The sequence below is a fragment of the Molothrus aeneus genome, chromosome 12, assembly GCF_037042795.1.
Source record: "Molothrus aeneus isolate 106 chromosome 12, BPBGC_Maene_1.0, whole genome shotgun sequence".
NCBI lineage: Eukaryota > Metazoa > Chordata > Aves > Passeriformes > Icteridae > Molothrus > Molothrus aeneus.
The window spans coordinates 17606419-17621172 of record NC_089657.1 but is presented as its reverse complement, the minus strand read 5'-3'; the positions used below and the strand labels follow the sequence as shown (position 1 = coordinate 17621172).

At 41.9% G+C, this 14754-nt stretch overlaps 1 protein-coding gene across 2 annotated transcripts in view; it reads right to left on the bottom strand.

Moving 5' to 3' along the window:
* The window catches only part of IARS1 (isoleucyl-tRNA synthetase 1), a 94092-nt gene that overhangs the window by 40120 nt on the left and 39218 nt on the right, over positions 1–14754 (bottom strand). For both annotated transcript variants that reach the window (XM_066557992.1, XM_066557991.1), the window contains exons 15-17: positions 8231–8357; positions 3489–3562; positions 2115–2309 (exon numbers count right to left, since the gene is read on the bottom strand). In XM_066557992.1, the coding sequence (XP_066414089.1) occupies positions 2115–2309; positions 3489–3562; positions 8231–8357 (396 nt within the window). The remainder of the gene's footprint in view (positions 1–2114; positions 2310–3488; positions 3563–8230; positions 8358–14754) is intronic.

Below are 14754 nucleotides of genomic sequence, written 5' to 3'. Positions count from 1 at the left end.
CTGGACAATCACCTTCTTCACATTAATTTTCCCCTTGTCTCCCTTGATTTTTTCTCCTCTTCTGTGGAGTGAACCAGAAGCCACCAGACCTGCTCCTCCTGAGCCTTTCCCCACCTCCCAGTCCTCACTTCACAGCAGCTGCAGTCTCTGACCTGACACAAAACCAATCTCCATTCTCCATCTTCACACTTCTAACAGGATGTGCCAAATACAAATCACAGCCTGTGCTCCCAGCACTTCAGAACTCACCCCTGCTCCTTGTTCTCTTTGACCTCACATCTCAATTCCTCCTGTCTCTCACAAATCAGAAGTGCTCTACTACAAATCACCCAACACTTGCTGGTAGCAAAGCCCCAGCCCATTAAAAACCTGGGAGAGGTGGGAGCAGCAGGAATTGAGGAGGGTGTTTTGATTTCCCACCACCAACAGGTGAAACACACCTGGCTCTGGGTCAGAGTCCCAGGAACTCTTACACTGATGTTAAGAACAAAAAGCAATCTGCCCCAGATGGAAAAGGGAAAGCCTCCTCTTGCACCCTGACTATGGCACACAAGTCTGAGGGCTCACACCAAATGTCTTCATCCTGAGTTCCTCTATTAAAAAACTGTTTTCTATTTTTTTCCAGATAAAAAGAATAAAGAGGGGAAATGAAGTTTTTTATTCTCCTTTTACTACCCAACAGTATTTGATTGTATATTGAGGTATTAGATAAATTTTTGCAATCACAATTAAGGGGTTGAAAAATGAAGACATTTCACTAGAATCATGAAATTTAGTTATATTTGCCATCCTGCCTGCTTTGGTTGCTTGGTTTGTTGGGGGGTAAAGGAGTGGGGAAAGGGAAGTGCCAACTGTATTGCAGAGGAATTTATTTAGCTCTAATACCTCAAGTTACTGGATGGAAAAGTTCTGCTTGGACACAGTCAAACTCACTAATCCAGAAAACACAAAAATTCATCTTCATCTGTCAATTTTCACAGTCAACCTCAAACTTCAGACATGGGCTAAACACTTTGCAATGCTAGAACTAAAGCTGTATGTAGGCATAAAAGTATGTATGAGAACAATAACCACAGAAAATCAGACCAAATTCTTCATGGATGATTGAAAAGGATTTATCCAGAGTGAAAGAAGCAGACGTAGTTTACAGCTAAAAACTTTGACTTTTTTGTAAACTATATAATCTTAACAACATAAGGTTTGATTTAATTTTTTTCTGCACTCATATAAACCCAAAATTCAAACTTAATCTTAGGGTAAAAGTTATCAGGCCATACATTGGCTTGAAATCCTCAAGACATTGACTTCCATTTCAACTGATTCAACTGCAGCTCTGTCTCTAGCAGATAACTCAAGTTCTGTGATCATTCAGCTGCTGAGATTTTTCCTTACCAGGCCAAAGATGTGCCCTATTACCTAATGATGTCTTCCACAAAAGCTGGGAAGTTTTCTTGCTAATATTCTATTTCTACAACAATTTTTTCATCACCAAGCTTTAGACCACCTTGTGTTTTAGTTTAAAAATTATTTATACACTTACCTGTACAGAAACAGTCAAGTTATTTGTACAGCATTACCCAAAGATGTGGAAGTACTAAAGCCATGACAGTTTAAGTAGAATGATAGTGAATTTATCATGGGGTGAAAAATTCACTATCATTGAATAGGGTTGGTTTGGGGTTTTTAGAATGGGGGTTCAGGGGGAGAGATGGAGGAATCTGGGCATGTCCAGCCTTTCTCCTTCTTGGCCTCCATCTTCTGCTGTGATGGTGGCACTTTAGGACTGGTTTAGAGTAGAAGCTCACTGTCTAGCATAGGTGACAGGTATTGGGAAGTAATTGTAAATATTGTACATGTAGTTTTTAGTATAAAAAGATAACACCACCCCAGGGGCAGGCAGAGTGTCTCTGTCTGTCCTGCTGAATGGACCTCGGCAGGGCAGGAGAAAGAATTTTATAGATAAGAAACAATAAACAACCTTGAGACCGAGAAATGAAGAGCTCTGACTCCTCCTTTGACCGCCAGGCTGGAAAAGAGACTTTCTAACGCATCTCAGAGTCACTGTGAGCAGCGAGAGTGCCGAGCCACCCAGACTAATAAACGGCAGGAGTTACCATCCTCGGGTCTGGTCGATGCCCTCGGCGATGAAGTCGGCGGGGAAGGCGTCCTCCAGCTCCCTCCTGCTCTCGAAGGGGTAGTGCACCTGCGCGTAGGGCATGCTGCCGCTCTCGAACCAGCAGTCGAACACCTCGGGCACGCGGCGCAGCGCGCCCTTCCCGCGGCGCGACGGGATGAGCAGCCCGTCAATGCTGCGAACGAACAAACACCCGCCTTGAAACACCCGCCTGCAAATCCCAAAGGTTGATTCAACCTCCACAGAAACACAACAGAGGGACTCGAGCGTCTTTGCTTCAGGTGTGCTGTGTATCTCTGGGTTGCTATTGCTGCCAGGTCACGGACATATTTTATGAAAAATCCTTTCGTTAAGATTTTTTCTCCTGAGAAGCTGAGAGGCCTCAGAAATGAAATATAACCAATGATTACCTGCTGCTGTGGAATGCAACAGGTGCATCTTTGATTGGTCTCATGTGGCTGTTTTTAATTAATGGCCAATCACAGCCCAGCTGGCTCGGACTCTCTGCTCAGCACAAGATCATTATCATCCCTTTCCATTCCTTGCTAGCCTTCTGATGAAATCCTTTCTTCTATTCTTTAGTATAGTTTTAATATATCATTTTCTTTTAATATATCATAAAATAATAAATCAGTCTTCTGAAACATGGAGTCAAGATTCTCATCTCTTCCCATGTCGGGGTTGCCTGCAAATTCAACACTACCAGAAGTCTTGAAGTAAGAAAGAAGATCTGAATTAAATAATATTCTCCCTCAGACATATTCTTTCCTATGTCTATTGAACAGAAGTGATCTAACATTTAATTTAAAGTGAATCAGTAAAGGAAAACAGCTCTTGGTCACATGAACAAATCCTCTGAAGAATAAAATGCACAATGATGTCCCAACCTGACCTGATATCCCCGAACCCAGCAAAGTGCATTTGGTGTCTCATTTCACCAGAGTTTAATTTCATGCATATTTAGTGTTATAGATAGATAATGAGATGATTGGCTCTCACAATTAAAAGACAACTATTGTGTGAATATTAAGAAAAGCTTTAATGATGTATAATTATGTTGTTGTAGTTTAGATGTCCTCTGTTCTCCCCATAGTTCCCTTTCCCCCCTGTATTGTTACCATCAGACAAACTGTTTCCTTTGACAGTCTCTGTAATTTTTTGTATTAACAGTGTTCAACAAGTGTTTTTCAACAGAAAAAGAGAACCTGACATTTATATGTGTTAATCACAAATCCTGTTACAACTTTTCTATTCCCTAAGTCTCTTTCCCAGGGTTTGGGCAAAAAAAACCCCAAGTTTTTTTTATGTCTGCTTATCTATTTCTCACACCCAGTGAAGAGTGTCTGTGACCCACCTTTCTCGATGCAGATCCGTCACTTTCACTCCAGACAGCTCCTCCAGTTCTGCCATTGAACCAACACAAACCACCTGTAGGAGAAATTACAGAAATTTAGCCAGTTATTTGTACACAGCAACTTTTTTTTTTTTTAATATCAGACAGGAGACTTGCAGTATCTCTTGTAGTAGTTAATAGAGCTGAAAAAACCCCATAAAAATGTTGTACAAGGGTCTCCTTCCTCAAATGATGTTAAAGACCACTGGCCTGATTTAATACAATTCATGTTGCAGGAACTGGAGACTTGGAAGCAGCAGCATCTTGGCAGGTTATCAAAAAATGTGGGATTGGGGGGGTGGGGGGGGGCTTCTCCAAACCAGAGACAACCAAAATCCTCTGAAAATTCCATGACTGATTTTTACACAAACAGGAGTTTCAGATCCCAAGTTCCTCCCCTAAAGTAAGCAGCTCATTATCCATAAGGGTTCCATCCCAGGTAGACAAAACTGTACATGTTAAAGGCTTTTTATTTAAAGTGAAGAAAGCATCACAGCTACCAAAGGAGTTGCTAAGAAAGACTTTTCCTGTGCACCAACATGCTATTCAGGAGAATGCTGATTTCCACACCAGACTTGAACTGACATCATCAAACAATGATTCTGAAAAACTGTATGAGAAAGCAGAAAAGCAAAGGTTTTACTTCAGGTCTTACTGAAATGGAGCCCTCCCAGACCCTGTGGCCTCTCTCATCTGGCAGGACTCATGAGCCACAAGCTGCAGTACAGGCCTGGATTCTGGAGATGCTGTCCCACATGCCATCCTTCCCATTTAGAATTGCAACAGAAAAACCCCAGGGTCTGACAGATCTGACAGGGAAAGAGTTAAATGTAGCATCATAAAGAAGCTGTAAATAGGCCAGACGCTTTTCACATGAAATAATTTTGGAAGTTGCTCTTAAGATACAAAAAATCAGAGCACTGCTCAATTCCTTTAGCTAGTCTTAAACATATGCATATGTATACACATGGAAACTGTGACTAACTGAAAGGTTTTGGTGTATTTCATTCCAAAAAAATTGTCATGAATTACAGAAAAGACAGAAACTCAGTCTGATTTGTGTTTTAAGACATGATTTTCCCAGTCTGATTCAAGTGCTGATCTGCATTACTAATCACCATTTGCTAATGTTAAAGTACTTTGAAAATGTGATGTTTTCATTGCTTATCTGTCTTTTTTTTTTCTGTAGGAAATGAGGCAGGACAATGATTCCACTAGCCAGGTACAAGAGGCTGCAGAATGCACACAAACTCCACCAGGGGACTGATTCCAGGTTAAAATACATCTTCAACAACAAACTATTTTTAACTGAGATCTGTTCTTCATTCATGTGGCCCCATAAGTAAACAGAGAGGCTCAAGTGAGCAGCAGCAGGTGCTTAGTTCAGCACTGCTGGAGGAAGAAAAGGTATTAATAGAGAAATGGGTAAAAAAATGCCCTTGGATACACCCTCACCTTCACTAACCTTTGCATTTGAAAATACTTTCACACTAAGTATTTCTGGGAGAAAAGCTGCTCATTATTTGGTGCTTTCTGAACAAGTACTTCAATGCTAAAGCAAAATTCTGAATATTGATGCAGAACTGCACCCAGAAATCACTCATGGAAGAAATGAAAATCCATCAACCCCCAGAGTAACACAGATCTCCCCCCTGAGTAAGACTGCCTCTGTCCAAGGCAGAAGGAACGAGCTCCTGTGTCCCAAGGGGAGCTCATTAGACACTGAAAGGCAAGAGGAAAAGGCAGCAAACAGATGCTAATCAAGCTCCATCCCTCATTAGGCCCACCCCCTCGTTTCTGCAAGGAGCACACACAGGCTGATGCTCCCCAATTAAATTCCTCAATTAGATGGATCCTGCTCTGGATCCATCCCTTCAGGGGCCATGGCTGCCCCAACAGCCTGGGCCCTCTGCTCTGCCCACCAGGCATTTGCTCCTCCTCCATTCTATGGTTCACATCAGCTACAAAAGCAGCTCCATCACCATCCAACAGCAGCTCAGGCTGCAGCAGAGGGGACCTAACGTGAACCCACAGGTCAAGGTTAACCCCTGCCAACAAAATGAACATCAGATCCAGGGTTATCCATGTCCACAGGAGCACAAAACCACCAGCAGCAGTCATGGATCTCAACCTTCCTGTGGCACAGCCCTGCAGTCCCTGCTAGATAAAAATGCTTGGTTTTGTGGATTTGCCACTTCAGCTCTGCCCAGGACCACAGCTGAGGAGGAAGCAGTGCCCACAGAAAGGAAAAAGGACACCCAGTGTGTCAGAGAGACGTCTGGGATCTCCAGAAAGCACCTCATGAATATTCAACAGGAGAAGAAACGACTGCTACAGTGAGCCAGCAGTGGCCCAGAAATGCCCCTGGAGAGGTTCCCTCACCCTCAGGAGAGCAGAGGCAGAGCCTCTCCTTGTGCTGGACCAGACTGAGGGCACCCAGCCTGGGGCAGGGTTACCATGGGTGACAAGCCAGGAAATAATCAGAGAACCTCCACATCACTGAATACTGAACACTATAATTTGTATGCAAGTCCCATAAAATGAGCCCATATCTGCTTTACCAACTTGGGTGTTATATTAAAAAATTTTATTATCTAATCCAAATGAGATGTGCTCTTCCACTGAGGAAATCATTGGAATTTGAAAGCTTAAAATGATAAACTGTCTGCAAAAATGTGACAATAAACACAAGCTTCAGAATTTAACTTCCATTATGTGTCTCTACCTGATAATTATACTAAAAGAAAACTAAAATAAAACTGTGCAAAACCAGTTATTGATCTGTAATAAAATTCACTTTAATACCAATTAATTCACCTTACTGTATATTAAATAAGGAATTGTTATTACTTCTCCAGGATTTAATATGCAAAGCATAATTGCATGCAACAAAGTGTTCTTCTGAGAGCCAGACATGAAGAGGCTGCTGTGCAATCCCACACCAGGCTGCAGTAACACTGGAGTCAGGGAATTCTGAGGGAATAGCATTACTGAGAGAGCAGATGTCACCTAGGCTTTAAGTTCCACATCAGTTCCAGCCCTATTTGTTTTTCAAGCCATATCTCACACACACAAAAAGAGAGAATTTAAAAAAAAAAAAAACCTTAACTTGAAATTTGGCTCAGTTCAGAAGCTGTACTCAGCTATTAAAGCACAATATTCAGACTCTGGAGCAAACAGAAATGTGTAACATCTATGGATAGAAATAATAGACCTGTTGGTATTTCCATCATTATTCAGAACACTGAGCCCTGAGGAATATTTGCAGCTCGTTTCAAAGGAAAGGTCAATCTTCCAAGTTAGACATCATTTTGTTATTAAAAACTAACAAATCAAACCTAGAAGAGCAAAAAAATCAGTACACACAGGAATACGGATATGGGGAGACTGGACAGAAAATGAAATATTATTAGAGGCAAGGAGTGGAAGTAATGAAACCTTTACACAATCTTTTTCAGCTGTAGAATGAAACACTCAGCCACAACACTGAAAGCCTTTTTATTACCTAAAAGAAATTGTTATATCAAACAAGGGACTGAGCAATGCTGGATAAATGTGAAAAGAAGTGTGTATAAATTGTCAGTGCTCAAACTAAACTTGAACTGTTATATGAGAGACAGAAGCACTGGGTTTGTCAGTCATTTACAAACACACTCACAGCACAAGCAGAATCCAAATGCCAAGGCTTTCTTAGATACTTAAATCCTAATTGCAGGAGTATCTCCCTGCCTACCAAGATTCCTAGTGAAGAGGAAATAAAAAATGCTTTATGGTGCACATCTAAGCAATGGCAAGTTGAAGATCATAAAATACTTCTCTAGCAGATGTTTTCCTACTCGAGGTCTTTCAGGTCTAAAATGAAGAGTAAAACTTTTTCAAATCAAGAGAGAGAAAAATAAAGGCTTGGGTTGCTGCCATCAGTATTTACCTTCCCTGCACACCCTGACACTGATTACCATTTTCTACTTCTAACATGAGGGAGGCTCTTCCTGTGTGTCTAATGGAACTAATACAATGCAAAAAAACCCCATAAACCACACAAAAAAAACCCAAACCCACTCTACCTTCAGAAAGAGTTCTAAAACCATCAAAATTGTGCCCTCTGCATTCTGCTACCAATGCAGGGTACCTTACAGCTTGCCAAAGCTCATTTCTAGCACTACCATTATACATTTTCATCATTCCACTAGATTCATATTTTTACAGTCTGCTACATTCACATTTGTGGCACTACAAATATGTATCTTTGCTGTTCTGCTGTGGTGGACTTACTTTCATGCCTTTTGCAACTCATTTGGCTTGAACTAACCAACCACCAGAATATCAAAAGCAGTCTTAAAGGAGTTACAAAAAAAAAAATCTCCTCCTTGCCATTTTCTCACTGCATTTATTATTTCCTTTAGATTTGCCATCACTGCAAATTCTTCTGGGAAAGACAAGATTAATTTTAATGTAAAAACCAAGAAAAATTGCTTGCAGTTCTCAAGCAAAAGCAAAGAATACCTGTACAGGCACACAAATGCACCCATAAATATGCACAGACCTATCACCTATTACACACACACAGATGGGTTATACAGATACGCTGTTCAAACATGTAAATGGGACTTCAGGCTGCAGCAGCCAAAGAGACACCAAAAGAAGCAAACATCAAGTACAGGCAGGGTTTTTGCCAGCTGGAAGCTTTCATGCTCCTCACTCACCTCTTCCAAATCCTCGCTGACCCACAGGGGGATGGGGGTGCCCCAGTAGCGGTTCCGGGAGATGGCCCAGTCGCGAGCGTCCTTCAGCCAGTTCCCAAAGCGCTTCTCCCGCACAAAATCTGGAACCCTGGGCCAAAAAACCAACAGTATTCATTAACCACTAGGTGCCACTTCAAAGAAAGCTGGTAAGGATTGGTTTTATCCACCAAGAAGTTCATTTCAGCCTTGACTGACTTGGAGCACGTTCATGTTACAGCTCTGGCTGCTGCAAGGCCTGTGGAGGTGCTGCCAAAAAACACAACACTGCCTTCTTCTGATCTCAGGTGAGCTGCAGAAGTGACAAACACCAGGTTCATTTTACCATAAGGGAACTCAGGAAAACATGTGCAACATAAAATAGATTCATTAGGGATGAAAAAACAGCCAAAGTCCTCAGGACAGTCCAACACTGGAGGGTTATGGCCAAGGGTGATCACAACACTGCTGCTTAAATTACATATAGAAAAAGATTTTGAGGTTGAATGAAATTCCCATGATTAAAAAGCCTGGAGCAATAGCATCAAAAGGCACCTTGGATTATGTGTGGGCATCCAGGTACATGCACATTAATCAGGATGATAGATCATACAAGAAATCCTTTCCAAGCTATTTATCATCTCACTTTGAATTACCCAATTAAGAAACAAAACACGCCCCCCCAACCACAGAACCCTATCAATGCTTGCTAAAACCTCATTTTTGAGCACTAATGGGCACTGAGGGATGGTAAAGACAAATTTTCATTGTATGAAAGTGTCTTGGAGCTCAAAGGTTAAGGCCAGAACCCGATGCCCTGCGAGGTTCCTGGTTGTGCTAAGTGGCCTGGTGCTTTGATTAGAACCATTAGAACAATTTTCTCCCACAGTGTAAATAAACAATTAACTAGTTACCCAATGATTATATGCAGATGAAGGAAAGCAATGGATTTCACAGTCAATAATATGCTCCCCTCATGCCTAAAGGTGCATTTCAAAAGACCAAAATCAAATAAAACTCACACAAAAGAGCCACCTCAAGACAGCGTCAGACACATAGAAGCTGTGAATGAGCAGCTCACAACAATAAAGCAGCTCTGGAACTGAGCTTTTAGCAACCCATGGCAGGTTTTGCTGGGTTTGTTTTTCCAGTCTAACTAGAAAGGCCCTTCCCAAAGTCTGAGCTGGATTAGGAGAGCCACAGTTTCCAAAGGGGGAGCAGCCAAGCTACAAAGCACACAGGGTCTCTTCCACCTTTTCTTTCTGAAGCTCTTGGTCCTCTTGGTCAAGTATTTCTTTTTAAAGAAGATTTTTAATCACAGATCAGTCCCAAGAGTAACAAAGATGAAAGGCTCCTTTAGAGGACAAATTAAAAGAATGGATTCATATGACACATTGAGGTAGGATTTGGCCCAGTAGCAGGAGATTTATGAAATAAATGTGAACAAAAAAGTAAAAACCAAACTGCTGATGAAAATAAAAGCCACTGGCTTTTAAAAGTTTTACCCATCATGAAGCCATGTGGAGATCTAAAGGCTTCTTGATGCCAGTGTTGTCTCAAGTGGATAAAAAGTACCCTTAAAAGCCTCACTAAATATCAGTCTGAGGTTCCACAGCTTCCCTGCTATTTCTGGAGTTACTTTCAGCTGCAGAGTTGTCTCCTGTAACACTTCTTGAACAAAAATCTAATGTAAAAAAATTTTAAACAAACTCAGTGACTCATGTTTCACATGACATGTGCAGCCCTGCTTTGAAATGTAGAATGTATACAGGCTTTCCCAATTTGGTTCAGCGTGGGACTCATTACTATTAACTCTGTGCTGACCTTAGGAGACCCTCTCTCCAAACACAAGTGGAAACTGCACAAAGTTCATTAGCATTTGCCCAACGTTCCACTAATGTGGAAAACTTCTCTTTACATCACTCCTAAACTAGTTTCCATTTTTCAGAAGTTGTTAGACACTGATTAGCTGAAATTATTAGTCCCATTTAACATAGCTAGAGGCTGAGACAATCCCCCAATGACATTAAAATGCTAAGAGTTTCAACTCTGCCTCCTCAAAACATGCCTGAAAAATTAATTTTATCCCCAAAGTGGACATTAACCACAAAAAATGTATGTGGTGTGATCTCTCTCTCTGAGCTATGAAAGCATATAATTTACCTCTTCTGGTAAAATTGTCTGACCCTGCTGCCAGTTTTCAGTGGAACATGAACACAAACCACTTCATCTCCTACCAACCACATTTGCAACGATCTCTGGCTCTTCAGAGGTACAAGGCAGGATAACAGTGGCACAGCCATCAAGTCAAACAAAAAGAGCCTGTGTCTAACCCATTCTGAGCCCATCCCTCAAAGGAAGTGTTACTGAAAGCAGCTGGGTTTTGGCTCTGCAGAGATGCTGCCCATGGGTGCTGCCAAGGGCAGGCACAGCCTCCAGCTGGGATCAGGCTGGAAAAGGGATCTGCAGCAGGAACAGCCATGCCAGGCACAGCCCTTCCAGTCTGGAGCCCATTTCTTTTACTGATTGTCACTAGATTTAGCTCCAGATAGCTCAGCTTAACACATACCTACGTATCACAGGGAAAAAAATAAAATCAGAGGCACCTTCTATTTAAATATTTATTTGATTAGGCTGGGAAAAAAAAAAAAAGAGTATTCTCAATGATGTTGTTATCAACACCTGATCTTTATTTCAACCAATTCCAGGTTAGTGTTCTTATGGAGTTTTTCAGTTTCTTTTCATCCTACACTTAGATATTTTCTTGGTATATTTCTCCTGTTACATTTTCATAAAGACACCATCCTGCCACAGGCATGTATTAGTTGAGGGAGCATTTTTTACTCTTCCATCTACACAAAGCAGCTGCAGGATAAATGAGAAGCCCTCTCCCTTATGGCCATGCACACGTTTTTCATGTTTAACCCCACATCCATCACAACCCCCCTTCAGGCTGACAGCACAAAGGCTCCTGCTGGTGCCCCCTGAGTTTGCAGTTGGCTGTGCCCAGCTGTGCCTGTTCAGACCCCTGCACTGGCACTGGACACCTTCACACCTCAGAGGGGATCAAACCCCAGCACCCAACAGCTCCATGAGGCTGCAAGTGAACAATCAAAGCAGCCCCATCTCTCCCAAAGCCATGGTGCTGCAGCTCCTCAAACTGAGCTTTGAGAAATGGGTTTTTTTATTTCCCAACTGGCCTACAATTTGTTTGACCTTCAAATTTCTCTGCAAAATGACACAGATAGGATTTCATACTTCTTTCTCTGACATTTAGCAAGGTTAAGGAGACTGCTGCCTCAGCAGGTCAGGAAGCTCTTGATTCATGGGTGTGGAACAGTGTGGGACAATTGCAATTTCTCCTCTTGGCACCCAGGACAGAGCACTAAATAAACTCCAGCATGCAGACACTGCAGCAGTTGGAAAGTTCAGGGAACTGAACTCCACAGCACAAAGGAATAAATATTGTTCTGCCAAATCATAAATTAATAAGATTCTGAATCAAAGTACATCAGTTCCAACCTGTTTGAATGCTCATGTCTATCTTACTTTCCCAACATCAAAACTCTATCATATAAGTTAGAGATAATGAAAATTATTCATTTACTGCAAATTTCCGTGTCCATTTTTGACTGTTTGTTCCTATTTTTGAAGCAGATGTGGGGTTTTGCTTAATTCATGCATTGCTAAGTCCCCTGCACAGTCAACTCCCACATCCTTTCTTGGTAGCTACTCATTTTCTTCGTGTCTAAAATAAAAATTCCATTTGACAAGCCAAAAAACCCATGAAGAGCAAAGCAAAACCCAGCCTTTTAACAACGTTTATGAACTTATTACAACAGGAACCATCTTCTTTGCCTTCTCAGTCCATGCAGCACTCAGCACCCAAGTCACACAAGCAATGTGGGCATGGGTTTGAAAACAGCAAACATGGACCACCTTCAATCCCAGAGCAGAAGTGAGTCTGCTGACAGTGAGCTAGCACAGGCTGAGCCAGTGGGTTCTCAGCACCAATAAATACTCAAGGAACAGCATCAATTAAATAAAGACATTTGCTTTCTGACTCTTGTCTCCAGAGGAAAAATGTACAGGATGCAAATAAAAAAATATTTTAAATTATCTCATAATCCAGAAGGAAACTTATTAAAAGGATGAAGACATCTGCTCCTTTTCTCTAGATATATTTTGAAGCATATTTCTTGTGCTCATAACACAACTGCAAGTACTGAACTGAGCTCCTTATTCCATCTGAGAGCTCAGGTGTGCTCTGAGCTGCCTCACCATGCCCCAGTCATGGGATGTAGGAACTGCCTCAAAGCAGCACCATCCCTCCTTGCTGTAAACACAAACAGCACTGCCAAAATAAAACACTGCCCCTGCACAAGCCTCGTGTTTTATCATCAGTTCAACATGAAAGGCTGTTTCAGATATTACATAAAGATAGGCTAATCCTTTCTCATTCTTCATTGTCGTGATATTCTCTACAAAACCAACACACCTTTATGTATTGGGTAAGATTTGCTTGATAATTGCTAATTAAAGGAGTTAAGACTGTAAAGTTGATAAACAAAATACTACCTTAAGCAGTTGGAATTAGGGGACCTAATACCAGATTAAGAACTCTAATACAGCTTTGCTTCTGAGAGGATGGTCCCAGATCTGTCCTTCCTTTGGCAAGCTGCTAACTTTTTAAGTGCCACCTGAAATCAGGAATCAGTTTTAAGTCTGGAAAAGAGAAAGTTACTCTTGCAGAAGATAGCTGAGTTTTATCAGCAACCCCAAAGGTGATGAAGCAGTTATTCTATGTCATCTAACTAAATATGTACAGATTTATTTAAATTCCTAACATACCAACTGAGGGGTTTATTTTAGGTGTAGAATTTGGCTTTCTTTTTAAACATTAACCAACCCTTAGAAGACAAAGGCTTAAATTCCATTATGTTAATTTATTCTAATAACAAGCCTCCTTCAACATGCCCTCAAATTGATTTTTAATGGTTTTTAATTCAAAGAGATAAAATAAGCAACTATTCATGGCCTTTTGACACTTTAATTAGCACCAATCTATATCATGGACCTAATTAAACATGGGGGGAGGGGGGAGGGAGGAAAGGTCAGTGTGTGCCAGGCACAATTTCCACTGCAGCAGCTCTGCTCCTCAGCCTGGGAGAGCTGCAATGGTGCAACCCCACAAACCCTGCACCGCTGCCTTTGCTGCTTATGGTGCAGCTCACAGGGGCAAGCTGAGCTGTGCTTTCAATCATTTTCATCTCCCCATGTTTCTCTTGGCTCTTTTCTCCTGGTTCCCATGGCAACCCCCACGTTTGGTGTGACTGCAATGCTGCTGCAGCCCCGTCAGCGGCACCGCTCGGGACGCGCCGTGACCTCCAAGGCTGGCACACGGCCCAGGGACGCCCGGCTGCACCTCCCTGCCCCAGGCAGGCACCTGCTCACCGTGCCCAGCTCCTTATCTCATCAACAACCCCTGCAGCCACAAGCCAGGGAGCTTCCCTGGCAATATGCTAACATTTGCTGCCACAAAGGATTTTGTAGGGCAGCAGCACTCAGGATCCATCTCCATGCACATATATCAATACATTTCCATTCCTGTGACAGGGGCAGGCATTCAACACGCTGCTCATGTCCCAGATTTATCAGCTGCCCAAGAAAACCGTGCTGGAGTTGCTGAGTGCACTGGCATTTGGGGGGTTTATTTCATCAGGTTTTCCTTGAAGGAAAAATCAAGCTTTAGGTGACCCTTCAGTGGGGCTGGAGAGGTACCTCTGCATTCATGGCATCAGCAGCAACATCTGCACAAGAGGCTCAGAGAGCAAACAGCAAAATTAAGGCACAGCAGAGCAGTGGCCATCAAAATCCAGTGAACAAGCCTCCAAATTCACTTCTAATCCTCAGCCATGTCTGATAACAGACAGTAATAAAACCTTCACTAAATTAGACAAACACAAGGCTAACCCTGCAGCAATTTTTCCCACCTCCTGCTGTAGGCTATGGCAGTAATTTGGATTTTTCCTCGGGAAATGTTGCCATCTAGTGACTCCACGTTGCTGTACACATCACAACTGCTACGTGAGGGAGGATCTCATTTGTAGTCACGATTCCCCAGTAAGAAAAGTGTGACTGATGACTCAAAAAGAAGAGTTACAACTGCATGGTGATACTAAACAAAAAAAAAAAAAAGAAAAAAAATCTACATACAGCACATATTTAAAACTGTTCAGATGGAATGTATTAATATTAACAAACTAAGAAAGAAAATGTCCTGAGACTTTCTATAAAACAAAAAAAAGCAGCAAGCAGCATAAGAAGGAAAAAGGACTCACTGATTTTCTTCCATTGCTCTACAATGTTATGATTTAAAATTCTGTTGCCCTGTTACAGACTCAGAATCCTCATGTGAACAAAAATGACAAGTTCAGTAAAATAAACATTTGCTTTCTATTGTGGCTGGGCTCCACAGCCCATCCCCTGCACAGCCTCGGGGTTTCTGA